Here is a 22829-nt window from a genome sequence, read left to right on the forward strand (position 1 = left end):
TCCTCAACTCATATCAAGTCACATTTGCCAAAAAGCTGATGTCTTTCCTACCTTGTTAAAGTGTCCCCCAGGTGTACCTGACCTTTGGAAAAACCTAGGGGTCAAACCTCTGGATACTGATACATCTGCATCATTTGCCAGGCTTCTCAGATTATCGGTGCAAAACTATCCATCTATAATGCTTGTAGAGAAAACAAAAGAACGCCAAGATGTGTAGTAAACACTATGGTCTAAGACGCTCCATGAGGCATTTCTGAACCATTTTTACTCAGAATGGCAGGGTCTGAGACTGCCTTGAGTATGAAGGCCATCATGTTCATGGGCGTGATAACCATACTCTTCTCTAAAACAGAGAAAGACAACATTTCCCATAGGGCCACATTATGGAAGAAGTGGATGTGAGTACACTGGAAAACATGGCAACACTAAGCAAGGACCGTGTGATACTGAGGCCCAGCCTCATCTCCCCAGGGAGGGTGGAGGGAGACCTGAAGCTCTGTGACTGCAACTGATCTTAAAATAGTGGATATTGCCCCATGGGGGATGCACCTGTCCTGCAGGGGTCTGGGCTCCATCTGTTGGGATGTTCTCAAACTGGGAAGGAGTCCTTTTGAATGTGGGCACAGTCCATCATAAAGCTACCACCCACACACTCAGAACTTCTGGTCAGCCTTGGATTGGTCACGCCAAAGAAGAAAAATAAGCCTGCTTAATTGTATTGCACTTGCAAAAAACTTGGAAGGAGGAAAAGGAGAGAGGAAAGAAAGAAAAGTGGGGATTAGATACTGAAAGAGGGCAAAGGAAGAGAGAAGAAATATGAAAAAATCATGAAAAAAGTCCTCCAACATTGCACACACACACACACACACTCACTCACATACCTCCCATACATTCAAAATGCTGAGAAAAACCCCCAAACCTCATAAGTCCAACCTTAGCAGTAGATGGGAATAGGGCAGAGACTTCAGCTGGGAGTAGGCAAGACAATGCAACTCTAGGCTGCATGGAGAGAAGCCTGGCACCTGGTACAAAGGATATGGTCCAGCTCTTCTCTGAACTGGCTGTCCATCCCCGAATGACTGTGTTCAGTCTTGGGAATGAGTTTTCAAAAGTAAAGTGAAGAATGAGTAGCATGCTCAGAGCAGAGGGAGTACGATGCTGAGAATGCATGATGTAAGGTAAGTGGAAGCCACTGATAACATTGTTTCTTGGTAAAAGAAGACTCTTCTGGAGTGGAGAGGAGGAATAAAATGTCTAGACTCAAATACCTGAAGAGTGTCAGAGGAGTTAAAATAAGATAAATGCCTGGATAAGTGGTGAGCACCTTGTGACTAGGGGCACACAAGCAGAGCCCAGGTGACCACTTAACTGCTGCTGCTGGGGACTGGAGCATCAGACACAATGGTAAGTTGGACTAAATGCCTTTGGAGGTCCTTTCAGCCCTGACACTATGATCCTATAATTCTAACCTTCCCATGGATTTGAAGCTCCAAGACTCCTATCCATCACTCAAGGAGATTTTGTCCTGTGAATCCACAGATTTTAGTCCACACTGAACTAGTAGGCTGGGGAGAGCGTCCACCTTCTCTACTATCAAACTGCCTGCACACAAATGGAAGGATTCCAGTGACACCTCTCAAAGCAACCACTGGATTAAGAAGCAAGACCACACCTGGGTGTTAGGACAGAATCCGCTCTTTCCTGCATGACTGAAAAATGACTCAGCTCTGTGATCCTCTGTTTCTATTTCTGTACAATGGACATAACGTGATGCTGTAGAAGTAGATTCTCAGCCAGCCATGGTGTCACGCCTACAGTTTCCATCCCAACCCGTCTGGAAATCTGTGGAGAACTTTGATTGTCACAGCGACTGGGGGTGCTACTAGTCCAGGGACTGTAACCGGCTTGCTGCTCCACAACCCAATTGCCAAGAGTGACACCCTCCACCGCCAATTAAGAATCCCTGCCCTGTGCAGTCCTTATGAGGACCAGTCACAGAAGGAGGAATCTGACGACCCGGAAGGTTGACACTGTCCCTTCTTATCTAGGCAGTGTCAGGGGCTGGGCTGGCCTCCACAGTGCCGCGTGATTTCCCAGAATAGCTGCTTAAACTTTTCTCAGAGAAACAATGCCCCAAAAGAAGAGAACTGAGGAGGCTGGGAGGCTCAGGGTCAGGACTTACCCAACATGCACAGGGGCTTCCTGGCAAACTTCAGTCGGCCCCGCCAGCCTTTGTATCGGCAGCAACACCCAGCAGCCCAGATCCTCAAAGCAAACTCAGCTCCAAAGATGAAAATAGCAAATGTCTCCTGCATGGAAGAGCATATGGAGAGGCACTGATTAACCAGGACCCACTTGTCGGGAGCTAGTGATTTCTATTCGGAAGTTCTGAAGAACTCCATTTCTGTGTTGTTGCTGGTTGTCTGGTTGGCATGGATGGCTGGGGATGGGGGCGGGGAAGGTGAATGGGGAGAACAGGTCCATCACCGCCATTCAGTTCGGAGGCCTCCCGTCTTCACTGTGATGTGCTAACTGTCCTTAATGCTGCTAAACCTGGCACAGTGATTGCTTGTTCTTTTTTCTATGTTTTTCTTCCAATAGATCATTTTAAAAGTCCCTTTAATGAATGAAAAGCCCCCAAGAAGTGCAGTTGGGTTGAAAAGAGAGGTATCAGCGAACACAATCTATTAATTCCACCCAGTGCCTGTACCCTGGCGTTGCTAATTGTGGCTAATGGTTATTAAGCCTGGCCCCTGGGCCAGACAGCCCCCAAAGTGTTTGATAATATTACTCTCATCTTACATTTTGAGAAACCAGGGCACAGAGTAGTTAAACAAGTTTTTCAAGGCTATGAAGTGGAGAAGAAGGGATCTCAGGCTCAAGTAACTAGGCAGCAGCGCCCAGGAGCTTAAGCACTCTCCAGGACACAGGGTCTCCCTTTCCTTCGGCAACTCCCTTGATAATCAGACACCAACGCCTCTGCCTCTCTCTCTTTTGTGACCTCCCTGGGCCCCCTAAGGCACTGCTGCTTGACAACAATCCTCGGAGCCTAGTTCCTGGAGTTGGGTGCTTTCCAAGGAATGCCACACTGAGGTCTCAGCTCTGGGTCATGCCGTTGCAAACCCCTGCTCTCAGAAGGAAGTGCTGACTCTGGTGCCTTGATGGTTTGCCCAGTGTGAGAAGAAGTTTCTACTATTTTAAAAGCCCTAACTAGGGGCCACACGACTGCCCTGTGTGCAGGATGGAGCCTCACCCCATGCAGTTGGCATTGCCCTGAAGAGGCAGGGCTGACTCCTAGTCATGCAAGGGTGTGGTCATTCAAGGGGCCAGTTGACCAGTGCTGTCCTGCGGCTACAGAAGCAGCAAACCCTTGCTAGAGCCTGCTTTCAACAAGGCACTGAGGCTGGGCCCAGCCTATGTCTGCATTTGCTGCTCACCTGACCTTATATATTTTGGGCAAGGACTTGAGCAAACAGAGTCAGGGGTACATTAGCTGACTTGCCCAAGAATTCTAACCCTACTCTGTTTCCATCACACCACCTGATGGAGGACAGAGAGTGAAAACAAACGGGGGCCCCAGGAGGGGAGATTTAGAGGTTTTAGGTATAAATTGAATTCTGCACCTGGCCTTGAAGAGAATGAGAGATCCTTGGAGTTTAGATTGTGGGATACCAGGAAAAAAAAGCAGAGACAGGTTTTAGAATGAAACATGCCTTTGTGTTAACTTTTAGAGGATTGGGAGGCTGTATTTTATAATTTAATAACATGCACTGGTTTTTGCTTTGACTTTATTTCCCATTCTCACTAATGTGGAATAGCAAATCTTTACCAGGAATGCCATTCTTCACTCCACATGTGCCCATGGCGGAGTGCCCAAAGGGAGGCTTTGCTTTTCCTTGGGCCTGGACTTGACTGGAAGCTGTAACCAGTCAGGGAGGAGTGTACCCAAGGGCAACCTCCTTTTCATCACTGTGGAAGCCCAACCAGAAGCATTTACCCCAGAATGCAATCTTACCAGTAACAGAAGCCAGTCTCCCGAGACAGTCTCATACTCCTTGAAAGTGGTCAGGACAGCCAGAATCAAGCACCCAAGGACAATCAGGAACCTAGAGGGAAAGAAAGAAAGAGACTAAGGAACCTTTGAGTCATGCTTGCTTTGAGGCTAAGATGGGGAAAGGTGTCTTCCAGGATGAAGCTGACATGTGCTTTATATGCTATCCCATTCAATCTTCATAACAAACCTGCAAGGCAGGCAGAAACAATCATCCCAGTTAGACAAAACAAGGTGAGAGAAGTTGACCAATGTGCATACTTTTACTTAACCAGCTAGTTAGTAGAATCAGCTAGTTATAATTGAAACCAGATCATCTCGTTCCAAACTGGAGGACATTGCTGAAATTCCAAAAGTCAAGACAACTTTTCACAAGTCAATAAGAATATGAATTAATTTATAATGTGTTCTACACACATAGGACTGATTTAAAAATATACGAAAATGTTTTCTTAGAATGAAGAAAACACACATTTATTCCAAAGATTGAAAAATTCAGCAAAGGCTTCTGTCACCAAGTATGAATATTGTTCATTTTTACAGTCAATTGATACAAAAGGAAAGAATCTCTTTCAATTCGGGATCTTTGGAATTGTTTTTGAAATGCTAGAAAGAAGAGGAACTACTACACTGAAGGATTCAGAATGCTGGTCCTTTAAAATTCACGGAGAGGTCACCTGGTTCATGCCCAGGCTCAGGCAGGAGCGAACTACAATTCTTTAAGAATGTTATCTTTATAAACTCTGTGAGAGGTGCATGTGTCTGTGTGTGTGTGTGTGTGTGTGTGTGAGACAGAGAGAGAGAGTACATGTTTCATTGTTTCACCAAGGAAAATGGTTCTCCCTCTTGGTGGAGAGTCTTTGGCTTAGTTGTCAGTACCAGGTTCCCTGGGTGTCCAATAGGGAATTTACAAGCTAGGGTTTATGGGTGAAGCCTGGTACTACATACTCTAGGCTCTCCTACTCCAGGTACTCTGGTTTTCTGCTCTACTTAGGTTCTACTCATGCTTTTTTGACTTTTGTTCATTCATTCATTCAATATTTAAATGGCAGACACTGAGCATACAGAGCCGGAATTCAATGATGAATAAGCTGGATCTGTCCTCATGAGCTCACAGTCCAGATACACAGAAAGTTGTCTCATGGTGTGACCATAAGGACCATGATGTAAGGAGGATGGAAATGTCTCCTTCTGACCTTGGCTGGGACCAAGTTCTGCCTCTGACCCTTAGTGATCCTGATCATATTTTCTGATAAATAAACCTGCTGATCTTCAGACCTGAATCTCTGTGTCTCCAATCATGCCCAGGAACCCAAACAAGATCCCCAACTCCTTCTTGTGTTTGGCCATTTTATGTGAAATTCGACTTTGACCCATGTTTGATATCTGCCTCCCCTAATCCCCAAATATTCACAGTTGATGATGATGATGGTGGAGGTGGTGGTGGTGGTGGTGATGATGATGGTGGTAGTGATGATGATGGTTGTGATGACAGTGGTGGTGGTGGTGGCGATGATGTTGCTAATGGTGGTGCTGATGATGGTAACAACATCAGTAACTGTTACTACAACCTGCAAAGTTAGATATGACCATTCCCATTTTAGAGATGAAGAAATTCATCACAAAGAATCACTACCATCAGGGTAACTATGTTGTCAGTAAAATGACCACCACAAAGCTTGGAGTCCAAAGACATGGGCTTAAAAGGAAGCTCTGGTGCTTTTTATGTGATTTTGAGCAGCTCATTGACTTGGCAGATCCCAGTTATTGGGGAATGAGAATAATGAATCTGCCTAGAGCTCACCATACCACGATTCTGAGGACTTCAGGAAATAATTGATGTGAGATATTGTTAAGTCAATTGTTGAGGATCATGGTGCTCTCATAGAAACATGTTCATCATTGGCCAGTCAGGGGGCAGGGAACTTAATCACTCTCAGAAGATTCTGCAAGTCCACATTATGATTCACTCAAGACCTTATTTTATTCATTCATAGGCTCTGTAGAGAAGACCTTGCTTACAATAATTTTCTTTCTCTTATGACCTGTGTGTTCTTAGACAAAATACAAAACATTTCTGAATCATGGTTTCCTTCTGTGTAAAATGAATCCAATTAAATGTCCATATCCTCCATTATTCAATGATGTAATCCATGTCAGGTGCCTGGAAAAGTTAGCCTTCAGTAAGACTTAACCATCATTTTATTGCAATTTAATACCAATTTCTTTGGTGCCTCTTTTGTCTCAGACATAGTACTGGTTTTAAGGATACAAACATGAATAAAACCTATTCCTCATTATGCAAGCACTCCTTAATTCAATGTGGAAAACAGGACAAATAATTACTGGAGAATGTGGTTGAGGTTATGACCCAAGTGTTCACATGCTTTGGGAGCATCCTGGAGGGGCTGTAACCAAGAGGTCGGAAGGAAATTCAAAGCTATACTGCAGTTGACCATATGTCCAAGTTTATCCAGGACATTCCCCATTTTATATGTTGACCTGGAGTCTGGACCCCTAGGCCTCATGAACAACATGTACATGTGCAGGAGGTACAAAAGTTCATGGACAAAGAACCAGGTTTGATTTTTCTTAACAAGGGATGTGGGTCTTTTGCGATCTAGCCTTGCCCTCCTCACAGCCTTGTCATCTCCCGCTGCTTCCCCACACCCAGACTGGTCATAGGAATGACAGAACTTCCTCAAATTATCTGAGCCCATGTGCCTTCTGTCTTGGTGGTCCTTTTCCCTGCCCACTTTTGCCATATCCCCATCATTAACCTGCTAATGTCTTGGCAGCGCCAGTCATGCCTTGCCTCTAGAGCCTTCCCTGACCCCAGCAGCTCTCTACAGGCTCCCTTGTGTGATCTCATCCCTGGGATCACAGAGCACCCTGATTCATTTCTACTCCAGCACGGACCGCAAGCCGCTATCATCATGTAACTAACTGAGTACATCATGTGCTAAATAAAACAAACTGTCTCAACAACTGAAAATAGACTCCTTTAAGGGAAGGAACTGCCTTTGCCTGGGGAAATACTTTATCGATCCGATTGAGGTAAAAGTTGCAACCCTAAAAACATGAGACTGCTAAACCACTTAGCAATAAAAATTAACCAAAAACGGCTGGGCACGGTGGCTCATGCCTGTAATCCCAGCACTTTGGGAGGCTGAAGCAGTTGGATCGCCTGAGGTTGGGAGTTTGAGACCAGCCTAACCACCATGGAGAAACCCCATCTCTACTAAAAATACAAAATTAGCCAGGTGTGGTGGTGCATGCCCGTATTCCAGCTACTTGGGTGGCTGAGGCAGGAGAATCGCTTGAACCTGGGAGGCAGAGGTTGTGGTGAGCCGCGATCGTGCCACTGCACTCCAGCCTGGGCAACGAGAGCAAAAACTCCATCTCAAAAAAAAATTATCCAAAAATTAGAGATGGGGATTAGTGTTGAGGGCCAAAAATGACACACACAAAAAAAAAAAAAAAAAAAAAGAAAAGAAAAGAAAAGAGAGAGAGAAGAGGATATGGTCTAGTCACATGCTGAAGGATTTTTAAGAACAAGATTGTTTAAAATTTTAAGTTCTTGGTCCAACAATGCAAGTCATCAACCACAGTCTCGTACGTGAGTTTTTTTTTAGTTGGCATCAATCCTGGTGCTGGAACTCATGGCTGGATCAGTGCATGGGGAAAGGAGACAGGTTGGCGTCCCACAGCTGAATTAATTTGGCAGGAAAAGGAGTCCTTAGCAGGACTCTGAGATTTTACACAGCTCCCTGTACTTCAGAGACATCCATCTATCTATCTACCTATCTATCTATCTATCTATCTATCTATCTATCTATCTATCTATCGTGAAAGATTCAAGTGGTGTGTATGGTGGGCTGCCCTAAAGTAATCTCCAATGAGTCAGGCAGTTGCATAATTGTCTTTTCTGAGTGCAAGAAGAACCTGTGACTTGCTTCTAACAATAGAATATGCCAAAAGAGATAGGATGTCACTACTTTGTGTACTTTTTTTTTTTAAATATGGCAAAGGCAACTGGATAGTCATGCCTGTGATTATGTTACATTATATGAGACTCTGGGGCTAGAGATTCTCCTGCTGCTCTTGATGTGAGCTGCTGTTTTGAAAGGCCAGTGAGAGCTATATGGCAAGGAACTGTGGGGTTCTTGGACTTGAGAGCATCCCCTGGCTGATGACCAGCATGAAAGTGGGACCTGTTCTGGAACTGCAAGGATCAACAATCATGGGATACTGGGGAGTCCTTTCACAAGCTCCAGAGAAGAACACATCCCAGTCAACTCCATGACTGCTACTTCATGAGAAGCTCAGCAGAAGACCCAGTTAAGCCATGCCCAGACTCTTCATGAACCTGAGATTAAAAAATTGTATGTTGTTGTAAGCCACTAAGTTAGAGGCAATTTTTTATGCAGCAATAGAAAACGAATACCGTGTGGAATGGGAATCTGCACTGAGTGCATCTCACTTTTATACAGCAGGGGTAACCCAAAGGAGGTCTGGGCTGCATGTGTGCATCTGCTCTATTAGACTCTACTCCCGGAGGGCAGAGACTATGTCTTGTTCCTCCCTGTATCTCAGTGAGTAGCTCAAGCCTGACACTTATTAAGAACCAATATATGTTTAGAGAATGAATACAAACAATTTCAGCAATTAGCAATGGCCTTGGTTGTTGAAATTAAAGGCAAGGGACATAAGGTGAACTTGGAGAGACAGGCTGGGAGCATGATATGAAAGATTTTGTAGATCAAATGAATAGTTTGAGCTTTATTCTGCAGAAGATAATCTTTTTAAAAATACATGGTCACACTCTGTCACCCAGGTGGGAAGCCAGTGGCGTGATCATAGCTCACTGTAACCTCTAATTCCTGGGCTCAAGTGATCCTCCCATCTCAGCCTCCCAAGTAGCTGGGACAGGTGCGCACCACCACCCATGGTTAATTTTGTTTTTATAGAGATGGGGTCTCCTTATGCTTCCCAGGCTGGTCTTGAAAGTCTAGCCTCAAAAGATCCTCCTTCTTTAACTTCTTAAAGCACGGGCATCAGAGACATGAGCTTCTGTGCCCAGCCTAGAAGATCTATCTACCTATCTATCCACACACATACATATATATGTATCTCTCTCTCTTTATATATATATATATGTGGAATATATGGATGGATATATATACAGATAGATAGATATATGTACAAAGATGGATGTGTGTGTGTGTATATATATACACATATATGTGTGTGTATATGAGCTGACCAGAGAGGAGGAGGGTGCGCTGGAGAGATGACAAGAGTCCCATGAGAGAGCATCCTTCTGTGGTCTTGGCAGGAGTCGTGACTAATGGGATATAAAGATCGAGCAAGAGGAGCACTCGTAAGGTCTTGGGGTGGGAAGAAAGAGGACAATATGCTGTTCGCAGACATCAAAAAGCTGTGCAGTGGGGCCAGCAGCACCGTGAAGATAAGAAGCTACTTGCGGTCCTGCTGCACTTGAGGTCCAAGTGGAAATCTCCATCCGGCTGATGGAAATCTAAACTTAAGCCTTAGGGGAAAGGTCGGGGCTGAATATCTAACTCTCCTTCAGCTCTCGTAGTCTGATTTTAGAGCAAGGAGAAGGGATAATTCCTCCTTCGCCAACCACCAAAATGCAGTTTCAGCCGAGTTCCCATCCGCAGGGAGCCTGCGGAGCCACGCTTTGGCCAGGAGGGGGCAGCAGAGGCCGGGCGTAGCCTCTCGCTTCTCACGCCTCACCAGCAACTTCAGGAACCCTCTTTCTAAGACAGGAGAACAATCATTAATCTATACAGCTAAAAGCATCAAGGAAACCCCCCTTAACCTGAGAAGAGGAAGCACTCCTTAGTTTCTTGCATATTTCAATTTACCCTTTTTTTTTTTTTTTTTTTTGAGACAGAGTCTCACTCTGTCGCCCAGGCTGGAGTGCAGTGGCCAGATCTCAGCTCACTGCAAGCTCCGCCTCCCGGGTTCACGCCATTCTCCTGCCTCAGCCTCCCGAGTAGCTGGGACTACAGGCGCCCGCCACCTCGCCCGGCTAGTTTTTTGTATTTTTTTAGTAGAGACGGGGTTTCACCGTGTTAGCCAGGATGGGCTCGATCTCCTGACCTCGTGATCCACCCGTCTCAGCCTCCCAAAGTGCTGGGATTACAGGCTTGAGCCACCGCGCCCGGCCTCAATTTACCCTTAACATATGAACTTGATTTCAGACGGAGACCACATTATCAGTCCCACTGATGGACAACGACGTGGCACTGAACATGGGGCTAGAGATGCTCCTGGGGGTCTTGACCTGAGAGCCGCCCCCAGCTGCTTTCTTCCTGGTTTTCTGCTTCTCTTCCTGTTTTGGTTTCCTGTCTCTCCACTCTCACCAATTATTCCTGTTCTTCCTTTTCTTCTGTCCTTTGTCACTTCAGTTTCCTTCTCTATAGTCTGGTGGTTTTTGTTGTTGTTGTTGTTTTGTTTTGTTTTTTGTTTTTGAGACGGAATCTCGCTTTGTCACCCAGGCTGGAGTGCAGTGGCGCAATCTCCGCTCACTGCAACCTCTGCCTTCCCGGTTCAAGCGATTCTTCTGCCTCAGTCTACCAAAGAGCTGGGATTACAGGCATGCACCACCACACCCGGCTAATTTTTTTGTATTTTTAGTAAAGCCGAGGTTTCACCATTTTGGTCAGGCTGGTCTCGAACTCCTGACCACGGGTGATCCACCCAACTCGGCCTTGGAAAATGCTGGGATTACAGGCGTGAGCCACAGCACCTGGTCTTTCTCTATAGTCTTGACTCTTTCCTTTCCTCTGCTCTTCTCTTACTGCCCTGGCATTCCTGAGTTATTTTCCTCTCCTTCTCTTGCATCCTTTCCTCCACTGCTCCTCTCCTCTCTTGTTCCTCCTTCCTCTGTGCCTTGCCCACCACTTCTGTCTCCCTTCTACACCCTGCAGGAGTGAGCAAGGGTTTGTGGCCAGGAGTCTTGGGGAGAGCCAATAGCAGCCTTCTGTCTGAAGCATCCAGGCTGTCTTTGCAAACGATGCCAGTCAAGGTCAACAGTCGTGAATATGCCCTTAAATCAGTTTCCATCGCCTCCATGCTTCCACCCTCAGTATTCTTTCCTCACCCTTGGCCATCTTCCATCCAAGCCCAGGTTGGGAAGGGCAAAAGGGAACTGACACAAGGAAGCCTGCTTTGTAGCTGCAGGTGGCTCTAAAGCGTCAAATGCGGGGGCCTCGGGACAGGAACTAGTGCGTGCTGTCCAAGCCCACTGGACACCTAACCTCTGTCAGGCAGCAGGCCAGGAGGGCTTTTGCAGATGCAGATGTAAGGGATGACCACAGCGGTACCAGGAAATCCCTGCCGCCTCTTCTCACTCATATCTGGCATCCATTTATAGGCTCCAAAGCTGAGCCTGCTGGAAGTAAGAGGCAAGGTTTCCAGCCAAACATCCCCTCACAGGCTTCACTCACAGTGAGACAAACACGGTGAAAACATTGATGCAGGAATTTTTTCATGCATCATTTTCTCTTTTACTCCTGAGAGCAACACTGTGAGGAAGGGCATTATCATTTTATTTGTATCCCCATTTTACAGATGGGGAACTGAGCCTCCAAGCTCAGGCAGGAGGGACACAAAGGGAGTGAGGAGTCAGATACTGTGCTGAGACCAATGGGGCCTTGGAAGAGAATCTGCAGAGAATGAGGTGTGGTCAGAGCCAGAGGGAGAGCAGGGAAGGCAGCCTGGCCTGCTGCTCTCAGTTCAGCTGGGATAAGTCAATGTCTTCCCTTCTCTTCCTCTGGAGTCTGAGATTTGGCAGAAAAAATATTAGTAACATTCCAGATAGCTCCCAGAAACCCCTGCTGGCTCCTACTCTAATTACAGCTGTTCATGGACAGCTTTCAGAGCATCTGTAGCCCTCAAAATGTCCTAGAAGGTAGCACTAGACTCCCTTTCTTAGAATCCTTGTCTGTCTGCCATTGAATAGCAATGTGTAGAAACATTTTTCCTAGCTAGATGAAGGCAGAATTGAATTGTCTAAAAGAGAGGCATTACTACATCATAGTTAGCTGCACCTGTCCTAACCCTTGGCAACCATTACTGATCTTTGATCTTAAGCAGGAGACATAACCTTAAAAGGCAGTGACAGACCTCAGACTGCATGAGGATCCCACTGACCCTCAATTGAAAAGCCTCAGGTGTAAAGCACCCACTGTGCGCCAGGGGTTTCTTTATTTTCTATGAGTCAGCCCCAGAAAGGATGTTTGGGTCATCTCCTAATGAGAACTGTTCCACCCACTAAGAACTGGGTTGACAAATCATTTTTATCTTGAAAACCCACTAGGATGGATTGGTTAAGGCTGCCAGGAATGGGTGTTGAAAAGAATCCAGATTGCAGCCAAGTTAACTGGGGGGAAATGCCATTATTGATTCGTGATGTCTGTCACAGGTGCAGGAAAAGACCAACCATTTGCCATAGCCTTGGAACCCAGACATGAGAACATAAGACAGAGCTAAAATTGTTTTTCTAAATCTTCCTCTTCCTGATTTGACTCATGCCAAGCTCTTCCAAAAATTTGATTAGCTGGAAATTTCAGGAAACCTTAAGAAGGACCTATTACTCTTTCATCTAACAGAAAGGAAATTTCTACATCAGAGTTCTGAGTGATTTGCTTATGGCTACAAAATAGCTCCCTGCAGAGCTAGAAAGAGGATTCTGGTCTCCCAACTCTTAGCCTGCTGCATCCTCCACTGTGCCACTTTCTACTTTATCTCTGGTAAATCAAAGAGTGAATCTTTATGGACATTTGTGCTATTCTTTTACCTGATTACAACCTGCCCCCTTCTGCTGAACCCCACCAACATCAGGGCAGAAGGCTGAATGACCAGGGTCATTCAGGGAATTAAAACAAAACCGATGTGTTCACCTTCTCTTTCGAGAGTTGACCACTGTTTTTCTTCATTTAACATTTATACTTTTTCTCTCTCCAAATATGTCTTGTGCTTATTTACCTATGAAGTGTTAGGCACTATAAAGCATGCTGTCAAATGTCAGAATTTTATACAACACATAAAAAAGTGCAAGGAATAATTTTGAAGTCATTTAAAACAATTCCATCTCTTAATACTATCTTTTTTTTTTTTTTTCTGAGATGGAGTCTGGCTCTGTCACCCAGGCTGGAGTGCAGTGGCCGGATTTCAGCTCACTGCAAGCTCCGCCTCCCGGGCTTACGCCATTCTCCTGCCTCAGCCTCCCGAGTAGCTGGGACTACAGGCGCCCGCCACCTCGCCCGGCTAAGTTTTTGTATTTTTTAGTAGAGACGGGGTTTCACTGTGTTAGCCAGGATGGTCTCGATCTCCTGACTCTTAATACTATCTTAAAAGTTGCAAACTCACAACTATTTAATAGAAGAGCCCGGGAGGCAAATAAACACCCATGTTGTGAGGCTGCATTTCAGGGTCAACAAATTGACACAGCTGAGCCAGGCAATGGCAGATATCCACATGTCCCCTTAGGGGGCCTTCAGTGCTACTTAGCCCTCTGAGCTGGAAAGAGGCAGCAAGAGCTGTTGGTGAGAAGAGAGCACAGGAGAGGGTACTGGAAGATTGTGCCCTTCACCATGTACTCATCTGTACATGCCTTCCAGTACCATTTTTCTAAGCGAGGATACTAATTATGCCAAATCCCTGTCTAAATACAGCTGTGGACTCCTCATATCCATTAAAGGGTAAAGTTCCAACTCTTTAGAAAGGTAAACCAGGTTCCTCCAAACCAGATCATGTCATGAAAGAGGATAAATAGCATGATTCAACTATATGCTGTCTATGAGAGATTCACTTTAGATCCAAAGACACAAATAGGTTGACAGTGAAAAGATAGAAAATGCTTTTCCTCGCAAACAGGAGCCAAAATAGAGCTGGGCTGGCTATAGTAATATTAGACTTTAAAATGGACTTGAAGACAAAAATTGTTACAAGATACAAAAGAGGACATTATCTATTGATGAAAGGGTCAATCCATTAAGAAGACATTACAATTATAAACATGTGCATACCTAATATGCACCTAATAGATCTCCAAAATATATCAGTTTTCTTTCCTAAGCTTACTTCTTCATTCTTTCTCCCTCCAGTCACATCAGACTTACAATTTCATCAAAATGTGGCAGGCCTTTCAAAATTCAGTTCTTCTCCATCATATGTTTCCTCTCCCTCATCCAAATGATTCCTCCTTTCTACTTTTTAAGGCTCAGCTCAAATGTCACCTCCTCTATTAATTCATTTATTCAATGAAATATTTACTGACCATTCATTGTATTCCAAGAGTTAGGAATAGACAGTCCATTGTCCCCTAGGAGCTAATTGTTCATCCTCTCTTGTTCACCAGTCAACATTAGAAAAATCCTTTTGTGCATTCCCGTAGGATTTTATTCTTATCCCCTCACAGAATCCACCCATTCCTTGACATGCACTTACCATTCTGGACCCTGGGCATTCAATGATGAACAGAGCACATCACATTGTGCTTGCACCCGTGCCACTGTGTTCTCTTGTAGGCCAATCTGGGGAAGCAGAGATGCTACAATTTTCCTCTTGGGATCACAGTGCCCAACCCAAAGGACTGACTGAAGAAACTACACATTTCAGATCTATTTCCAGTTCTGCTGTTTACTCACTAGGAGCCTGGAGAAGTTCTTTCCTCTCCTCAGATTTCAGTGCCTACATCTGTGAAATGAAGGAATTAAAGCAGATGGTCCCCAAGGTCTGTCAGGTCTATTATCATGGGTTCAGCCTTTCAGCCAATAACCCTGGTGGGAGGGTCTGGAAAGGCTTTCGAAGATAAATAGACTTGAGTTCAGACCTCAGCTGTGCCACTTAGCACCTAAGGGATTGTTTCCTTATCTGTAAATAGGGATGAAAATAGCTCCTAATTCAGGGATGTTGTGAAAATAAATGCTCGCAGACTACATAGTGCTGTGCTTGGCACAGCACACAGGGCTAATATGTGTTAGCTACTGCAAGAATGAATTTTAGTTTAGATGGTCAGGCCAATAACTGTGTCCCACCATGGTTCGTGGATTTTTTTTTTTTTTTTTTTTTTTTTTTTTTGCCATTTTATGAGACCTGGGATTCCTTTATGTAGAATGAGGAAATCAACTAAAGATTTGTAGAACCCCTAGCCAGATGATGTCTCAGTTCCCTCACACACTGTTCCTTGCCCCATCGATTCCAGTCTGAGTAACCATTTGTCTAATTCTGAAGATCTCCTTTTTGTCAGTATTCCCAGATTCATCCAACCTGCTCTACGCATGCCATATTTGGGTGGGTGGGGGTTGTGGTGGAGGCTTCTGCCTAGGATAGGGTTCTCAGCCTTCACCAGGCCAAGCAGCTCTGTTCCATGCCTATGTCCTCCTCCACACTAACACTGTCATCAGCTAAAATATACAACAGCCCCATTAACACTGCCTCCAACACCTTCTCTCTATCCCAGTGCTCATTTGACACTTGCATATAAAAGCAATGCTAGTCAAGCTCTGGCAAGTCACATTCCTTTCTCCCTGTAGGCTAGAGACAAGCCATTAGCTAGGAACTTCCAAGTCCACATGATCCTCTGGCCACACCGAGTAGGCAGGCATAGTGGGAATCTGGGCCAAGCAAGAAGACAGAAACAATCTCCAGATGTTTTCCCTTTTTTCTCCAGGACAAACCACGTTTCTGATATATCCTGGGATGCTAAGGTCAATCTGGTGACATTTAATTTGTCATTTGTGGCATGCCTTCTATGTATCAGGCATGCTAGGGACTGAAATATTTGCCTTCTTTTGTGGACTGAGGTCTCATCACTAGCAAAGCATTTTATTAAACATCCAAAAGTTTCACGCCAGGGTAATAGGTACTACAAAGTGATGTGAGGTTACACTTTAGGCATCTTCATGTTGCAAGTACCTGTCATGTTTCTCGCAAAAGCTGGTGCCAGAAAGGAAAAGAATAAATATTTCAGAGTCTATTTGTGGCAAGTACACCCTAAAATGGTTCTCAGTGATCTTTGCCTTCTGCTCATCACATTCTTAGGTAATTCCCTCTGCTTAAAGTTGGCTGGGACCTGTGCCTTGTTTCCAGTTAATAGACTACAATAAAGGGTGTCAATTCTGTGATCAGGTTACAAACAATTTCAACTTCTGTCTTGTAAGTCGACTGTCTCTCTTGCTGGCTTTGAAGCTGCTGTGCTAGAGAAGCCCAGGTAGTATAGAGCCAAATGTGGCCCCTGGTCAACAACTGCAAAATAAAGCTTGGAAGAGAATCCTTCCTCAGTTGAGCCTTCGGATGAGCCCCCAGCACTGGCCAACACTAACTGTAGCCTTTGTGAGTGACTCTGAACAGTAGACCCAGGTAAGCTATGACTGGACTCCTGATCCACAGAAAGTGTGAGATAATAAATGTGTGTTGTGTTCAGCTAAGTTTTATGGCAGGAATAGATAACTAATACCAGTTTGTCAGGATCTGAACCTTAGCTCAGCACTTAGCAACATGATGATCTTTGGCAGGTTTATTTTTCCAAAGCTCAATTTCCTATCTATAAAACAGGAGTAACAGCCAAGCACAGTGGCTCATGCCTGTAATCCCAGCACTTTGGGAGGCTGAGGTGGGTGGATCAAGAGGTCAAGAGTTCGAGACCACCCTGGCCAATACAGTGAAACCTCATCTCTATTATAAATATAAAAATTAGCTGGGCACGGTGGCGGGTGCCTGTAATCCCAGCTACTAGGGAGGCTGAGGCAGGAGAATAGCTTGGATCCAGGAGGCAGAGATTGCAGTGAGCCGAGATCGTGCCACTGCACTCCAGCTTGAGCGACAAAACTGGACTTCATGTCAAAAAAAAAAAACAAAAACAAAACCAAAAACAAAACAAAATTAAGGTATCTCTGTTATCTTAATATTCCTGATTTCAGTCTTCTTAGTTAAGAGATTGTACAGGACAGCAAAAACCTTTATAACCAAAGGCACTACCCTAATGAAGTCGCTATGCAAACATCCTTGACAATATCACAGCAACCTATACCCTGGGCACATCATGGCTTTGCAGGTCAGTCTCTGCCTCACCATCAGATACACCATTCAGTAGTACAACATGAACCACTTGCAAAGCAAAAAGGCAAAGTTTACAAAAGATGCAGGCTTTCACAAACTTGATAGAAAAGATGATGGAAAGCTGTTTTAAATATAGCAGGGCCATTGACAAGTGATAATCTTGCAAGAAAAATTTTAAAAAAATCAATTGATACTTTAAAGGATTAAAAACTTCATCCAATCCTACCCCAAATGTTGCGAAAATAAAACATAAAGTCACACTGTAATATATAATTTGGTATTAAGAACATATCCCTCAATTAATACCTGATTAAGTCTTTGTTCATTCTAAAAATTAGAGCACAGTTGCAATTATAACCTAAATTTTTGTTAAGTGTGAGACACAATAAACACATTTTTGTGTTTTAATAGTTTTTTAAAGACAAAGTACTAATATGGCATTTTTGTCTTTCCTCTTGGTATGAAGTATCGGTTCTCGTTTTCAATAGGCTCCTCTTAAGTAGGTTTTTATTGATTCCTATTAACTGTGGAATAAAAAGTTTCCTCTAAATCTACCTCGTGGGATAATCAAATGGATTAAAAGAGTATCATTTAAAGTGTAAATGTGGGTGAGGTGTGGTGGCTCATGCTCGTAATCCCAGCACTTTGGGAGGCCTGTGTGGGTGGATGACCTGAGGTCAGGAGTTTGACACCAGCCTGGCCAATATGATGAAACACTGTCTCTACTAAAAATACAAAAATTAGCCAGGTGTGGTGGCAGGCACCTGTAATCTCAGCTACTCGGGAGGCTGAGGTAGGAGAATCACTTGAACCTGGGAAGCTGAGGTTGGAGTAAGCCGAGATCATGCCATTGCACTCCAGCCTGAGTGACAGAGCAAGACTCCGTCTCCAAAAAAAAAGAAAAAAGTATAAATGTGTAAAAGTGCCTAAAAATTCTAGTACACAGTGGGCACTTATCAAATGCTAGTTTTTTTACCTTGTTCCTTCTTATCATATAATCATAGAAAATACTCCAAAATTGACCTAATACATGTAGGAACAAAAATAAACTGTCTTTAAAAACTTCCATATTCTGGAAATGGGGAAAGAAAATCACACCTATAAATAACACAGACAAATCTATATCTATTTCTAGGTCCATATGCATGTTTATATCTATATCATATCCCTATCCATCTATAAATCCACAAATGTATAAGATAGAGGTAGGTTTTGACCACCTAACCCAGGTGTTAGCAAACTATGGCATTCTGCTCATTTTTGTAAATAAATTTTTATTATGCCACTGCATTTGTTTAATTATTGTCTATGGTTGCTTTTGTGATGGAGCAGAAGACCTGAGTAGTCGCAACAGAGATGGTCTGGCCTATAAAGCTTATAATATTTACTACCTTACTCATTAAGAACAAGTTTGCCAACTCCTGATCTAAACTATGAGACAAGGGCAATTTAATTCACACAGCACCACCTGAGGACATGTTACATGTCTAATATTGTACAGAAAAAAAATTTTAAACTTAAATATAGGGGACCTAATCTTAAAAACTCCCCTGCTGAGTTAGATAATGGAGCATTTAAAATGATTAGAGGAATAAAATTGGGGAATATACAGGTTTTATGGAGGCCTCTGAAATTAATATAAATTATGAATAAAATTAGCTTAGGGCCTGCAGTTTAAGCTTCTTTAGTACTGTGATAAATCTGCCTCTGGAAACATCTATTTAAGTTTCATGATATGTTATCATGCGTTTCTTCCTGACTGCCTCATCTTCTCCTTAGTGGTTTTTAACTAAGTCAACAACCTTGTTTGAACTCACTGTTGCTGCCCCAGGTCCATGTTTATGGATAGGGTATCTTAATCCTTTTTCGGTTGCTATAACAGAATATCACAGACTGAGATATTTTATAAACAATAGAATTTTATCTAAGAAGCCCATGAGCATGGTGTGAGCATTTGGCGAGAGCCTTCTTGTCAAGTCATAACATGGCAGAAGGCCCCACATGGGTAGAGAGCAGGTGAGCAAGAGAGCAAGAGGGGGCCAAACTCACTTTTATAAGAAACCCATTCTTGCAATAACAAACACACACCCCTAAGATAATGGCATTGACATATTTATGAAGGCAGAGCCCCCCGACCTCATCACCTCGTAAAGGGCCCGCATTTCTCAACACTGTTGCATTGGGAATTACATCTCCAAAACAAGAACTTCGGGGGACACATTCACTTCATATTGTGCCACCCTTTACTGGCCAAATTCATGTCCTTTTCACATGCAAATTACATTTATTCTATTCCAATAGCCCTCAAAGTCTTTAACTCTTTCCAGTATCAACTCAGAAATCCAAAGTCTGGAGTCTCATTTAAATCAGACATGGGTGAGTGAGGCTCACGGCACAGTTCATCCTGAGGCAAATACCTCCCCAGTTGTGAGTCTGTGGAATCAAACTAGTTTTCTGTTTCCAAAATACAGTGGTGGAACAGGCACAAGATACATACTCCCATTCCGAAAAGAAAAAACAGGTAAGTAGAAAAAAGTTAAAGGCCTCAAAGAAGTCTAAAACTCAACAGCACAGACATTAAACATTAAGATAAGACTCCGGAATAATCTCTCCCTCCATATGCCACCTCCTGGACACACTGGAGTAGAGGACGGACCCTCTAGGCCATGGTCCCTGTGTCTTTGCTGTACTCAGTCCATCCAGCAGCTCTCACAGGTTACAGCCTCATGCCTGCTAGAGTTGCATGCGGGTGGTCCTATAGTTCTGGGGTCTCAGGGGCTGCCTACTCTCGTGACTTCAGTGGGCACTGCCCTAGCGAGGTCTCTCTGTAACTCTGCACCTGTGACAAGTCTCTGCCCGGGCCCCCAGGCGATTTGCAATATCCCTTGAAATCTAGTTGGAGGTCCCTATGCCCCCATAGCTCTTGCATTCTTCATGTCTGCAGAATTAGCACCACGTTTAAGTTTCATGGCACGATATCATCTATTTCTTCGTGTTTCATGGTACTGTTATCATGTATTTCTTCGTGAATACTGCCAAAGTTCATGGTTTGCACATTCTGAAGCAGTGCGTTGAGCCACAACTTGTTGACCCAATTGGGTCATGGCTGGGGTGGCTGAGGGGTGCTGTGCTGGAATTTGGGGAGCAGAGACCTAAGGCAGGGAATAGCAAATGCTGAGGCACCTCTCTGGAAGCCTCTCTGGAAAAGAGAGGCACACAGGCACCTCTCTGGAAATCTTGTCCTCAAAGTTCTAGAGTTTGAAGATCTGAAATGCCTTTCAGTTCATTTTCCCATGGTTTTGATGAACAGAACTAGGCCTCCTTCTATCTATATTAATATCTTTATCAAACTGTGGCTTGATCACACCTTTGGTATTTTCTCCTGAACATGCTTTTTTGTTCTTTACATGGCCATACTGGGAGCTTCCCACATCTTTCAATTCTACTTCTTTTTTAATTATAAATTCCTTTATAATTTAACTCATTTCTTTTTTCTCTCATTTTATTGCAAGAAGGCCAAAAGAAGCTACTCAGCACCTTGAGTGCTTTGCTGCTTAACTATTTCTTCTGCCAGATATCCTAGTTCATGACTCTTAGTTTCTGCCTTCCCTAAAGTCCTAGGGCATGGACACGATTTAGCCAAGTTCTTTGTCACTTTATAACGAGGACTGCCTTTACTCTAGTTGCCAATACTTTGTTCCTCATTTTCACGTAAGACCTCATCCAAATGGCTTTTACCACTTATATTACAATCTCAGCTCACTGCAACCTCTGCCTCCTGGGTTCAAGCAATTCTCTGGATACAGGCTTTTTCTAGCCTGCTCTTCCAAATTCTTGCAGCCTCTGCCCATTACCTAGTTGCAAAGCTGCTTCCACATTCTCAGGTATTTGCTATAGCAACAGCCCCACCTCTCAGTACTAATTTTCTGTCTTTGTTTTGTTTTGTCATAATAGAATACCACAGACTGGGTAATTTATTTTAAAAAAATTGTTTCTCAGAGTTCTGTAGGCTGGGAAGTCCAATACCAAGGTGCTGGCCTCCTGTGAGGGTCTTTTTGCTGGATCATCCCATCCCAAGGTGAGAGGAAGACAGAGAGAGCAAGAGAGGGGCAAACTCATTTTTATAACAAACCTCCTCTCATGAGAACAAACCCCCCCTGAGATAAGAGCATTAATCCATTCGTGAGGGCTCTGCCTCTCGAAGGTTCCACCACTCAACACTGTTGCATTGGGGAGTAAGTTTCCATCACATGCACTTTAGGAGACACATTTAAACCACAGCATGATACGAACTGTGTGTTACTTTAGGCTTTGAGGCAAACTTCCCTATGACCTGACCAAGCATCATGGGGAGCTCCTGTCAGGGAAGACCCTGGGTCCCTGAACTGGACCCATCAGGGTTTCAAACCCAATCTCAGCACAGGACTTCTGGTTCCTCATCTCTAAAGTGAGAATAAAGTGTCTACCTCATAAGAGGATTCAATAAAATAATGGATATAAAATCTTTACTGGCAGGCAGTAGTGACTCAGTAAAGAGTACTTTCTCTCCAATTTGCTGACCAAGGCATGCTCCCTTGCAAATTATTTATCATTTGAAACATAAATTTGGGAGTCAGACAGGGAATGAGTTTGAATTTTGACTGCATTATTTATTGCTGTGTGACTTTGGGTAAGTAACTTAACCTCTCTGGTTCTCCAATCCCTTGTGTTTATTATGGGGAGAATCATTCAAACTCAAAGAGCTGCTGTGAGAACAAAATATGCCTCCATTTCTCCATCTGTAAAACAGGGATAATAAAATGTTTAGTCTAGTGCTTATTATTATTAACGATTGTTATTTTTATTATCACATAACATGGTGCCTGGGGAATCTCTAAATTCTCAACAACTGAAAGCAACTGTCACTATTACAATTCATTTGGATTTCGTCCAATATATATCTTTAGGGACCTCTATCAAGAGACACTATATTTCATTGTCTTTCAGATACCATCAATTGTAACACACACAATAATTGTACAAACTACTAAGAAAGGAAAACTGACAATTAACTTATGACAGCCATTGATTGTGTCTCACATCCTCACTTTAGAGATGTCAAAGTGGGAAAAATGTGCATCTTAGAGCAGATGAAACAGAAGTAGGAAAATGTTCTTTATAATCAAGTCCTTGAGGACAAACCTTTTAAACAGGACAGATCCTGGAGGCTGGAGGCAGATCCTACATCTTCAACACCAGCATGGCAGGTGCATGAAGGCAGGGTTTATTTGGCCTAAGCCTTTCTATTTTTTCATATTCTTCCCCTTCCCACACCACAGCTGTGCACTATCCCTGCATAGCCTCTGGCACACCTGATCCACTAGCAAATGGTGTCCATTTTTCCTTTGAAATAACATCTCACATCTGGTCTACCTCTATCTGCATCTATGACTAAGGCTGGGAAAGACTCATCTTTCCCCAGCCTCATTCTGGTCACTCATCCTCTGCCTAACTTCTAGCCTTGACTGGGCATCAGGGCAATTGTTCTGCTCCTTGTCTCCTCTCTCTCCTCCTAACCCACCATCTCCTCACCCCCACCCTTTATACACACAGAGCTACTCGGCATTTGGGCAACTTGATTTATTAGAAAGTGAAGGGTCTTCTTAGGAGTCAGGTAGATCTGGGTTTAACTTCTGAATCACAT

At 43.8% G+C, this 22829-nt stretch overlaps 1 protein-coding gene across 1 annotated transcript in view; it reads right to left on the bottom strand.

The window, feature by feature from the left end:
- The window catches only part of KCNQ3 (potassium voltage-gated channel subfamily Q member 3), a 354822-nt gene that overhangs the window by 52133 nt on the left and 279860 nt on the right, over positions 1 to 22829 (bottom strand). Inside the window, exons 2-3 of the mRNA XM_021942632.2 lie at positions 4016 to 4106; positions 2183 to 2309 (exon numbers count right to left, since the gene is read on the bottom strand). Of these exons, the coding sequence (XP_021798324.2) occupies positions 2183 to 2309; positions 4016 to 4106 (218 nt within the window). The remainder of the gene's footprint in view (positions 1 to 2182; positions 2310 to 4015; positions 4107 to 22829) is intronic.

Source organism: Papio anubis, chromosome 8 (assembly GCF_008728515.1).
Source record: "Papio anubis isolate 15944 chromosome 8, Panubis1.0, whole genome shotgun sequence".
Classification (NCBI taxonomy): domain Eukaryota; kingdom Metazoa; phylum Chordata; class Mammalia; order Primates; family Cercopithecidae; genus Papio; species Papio anubis.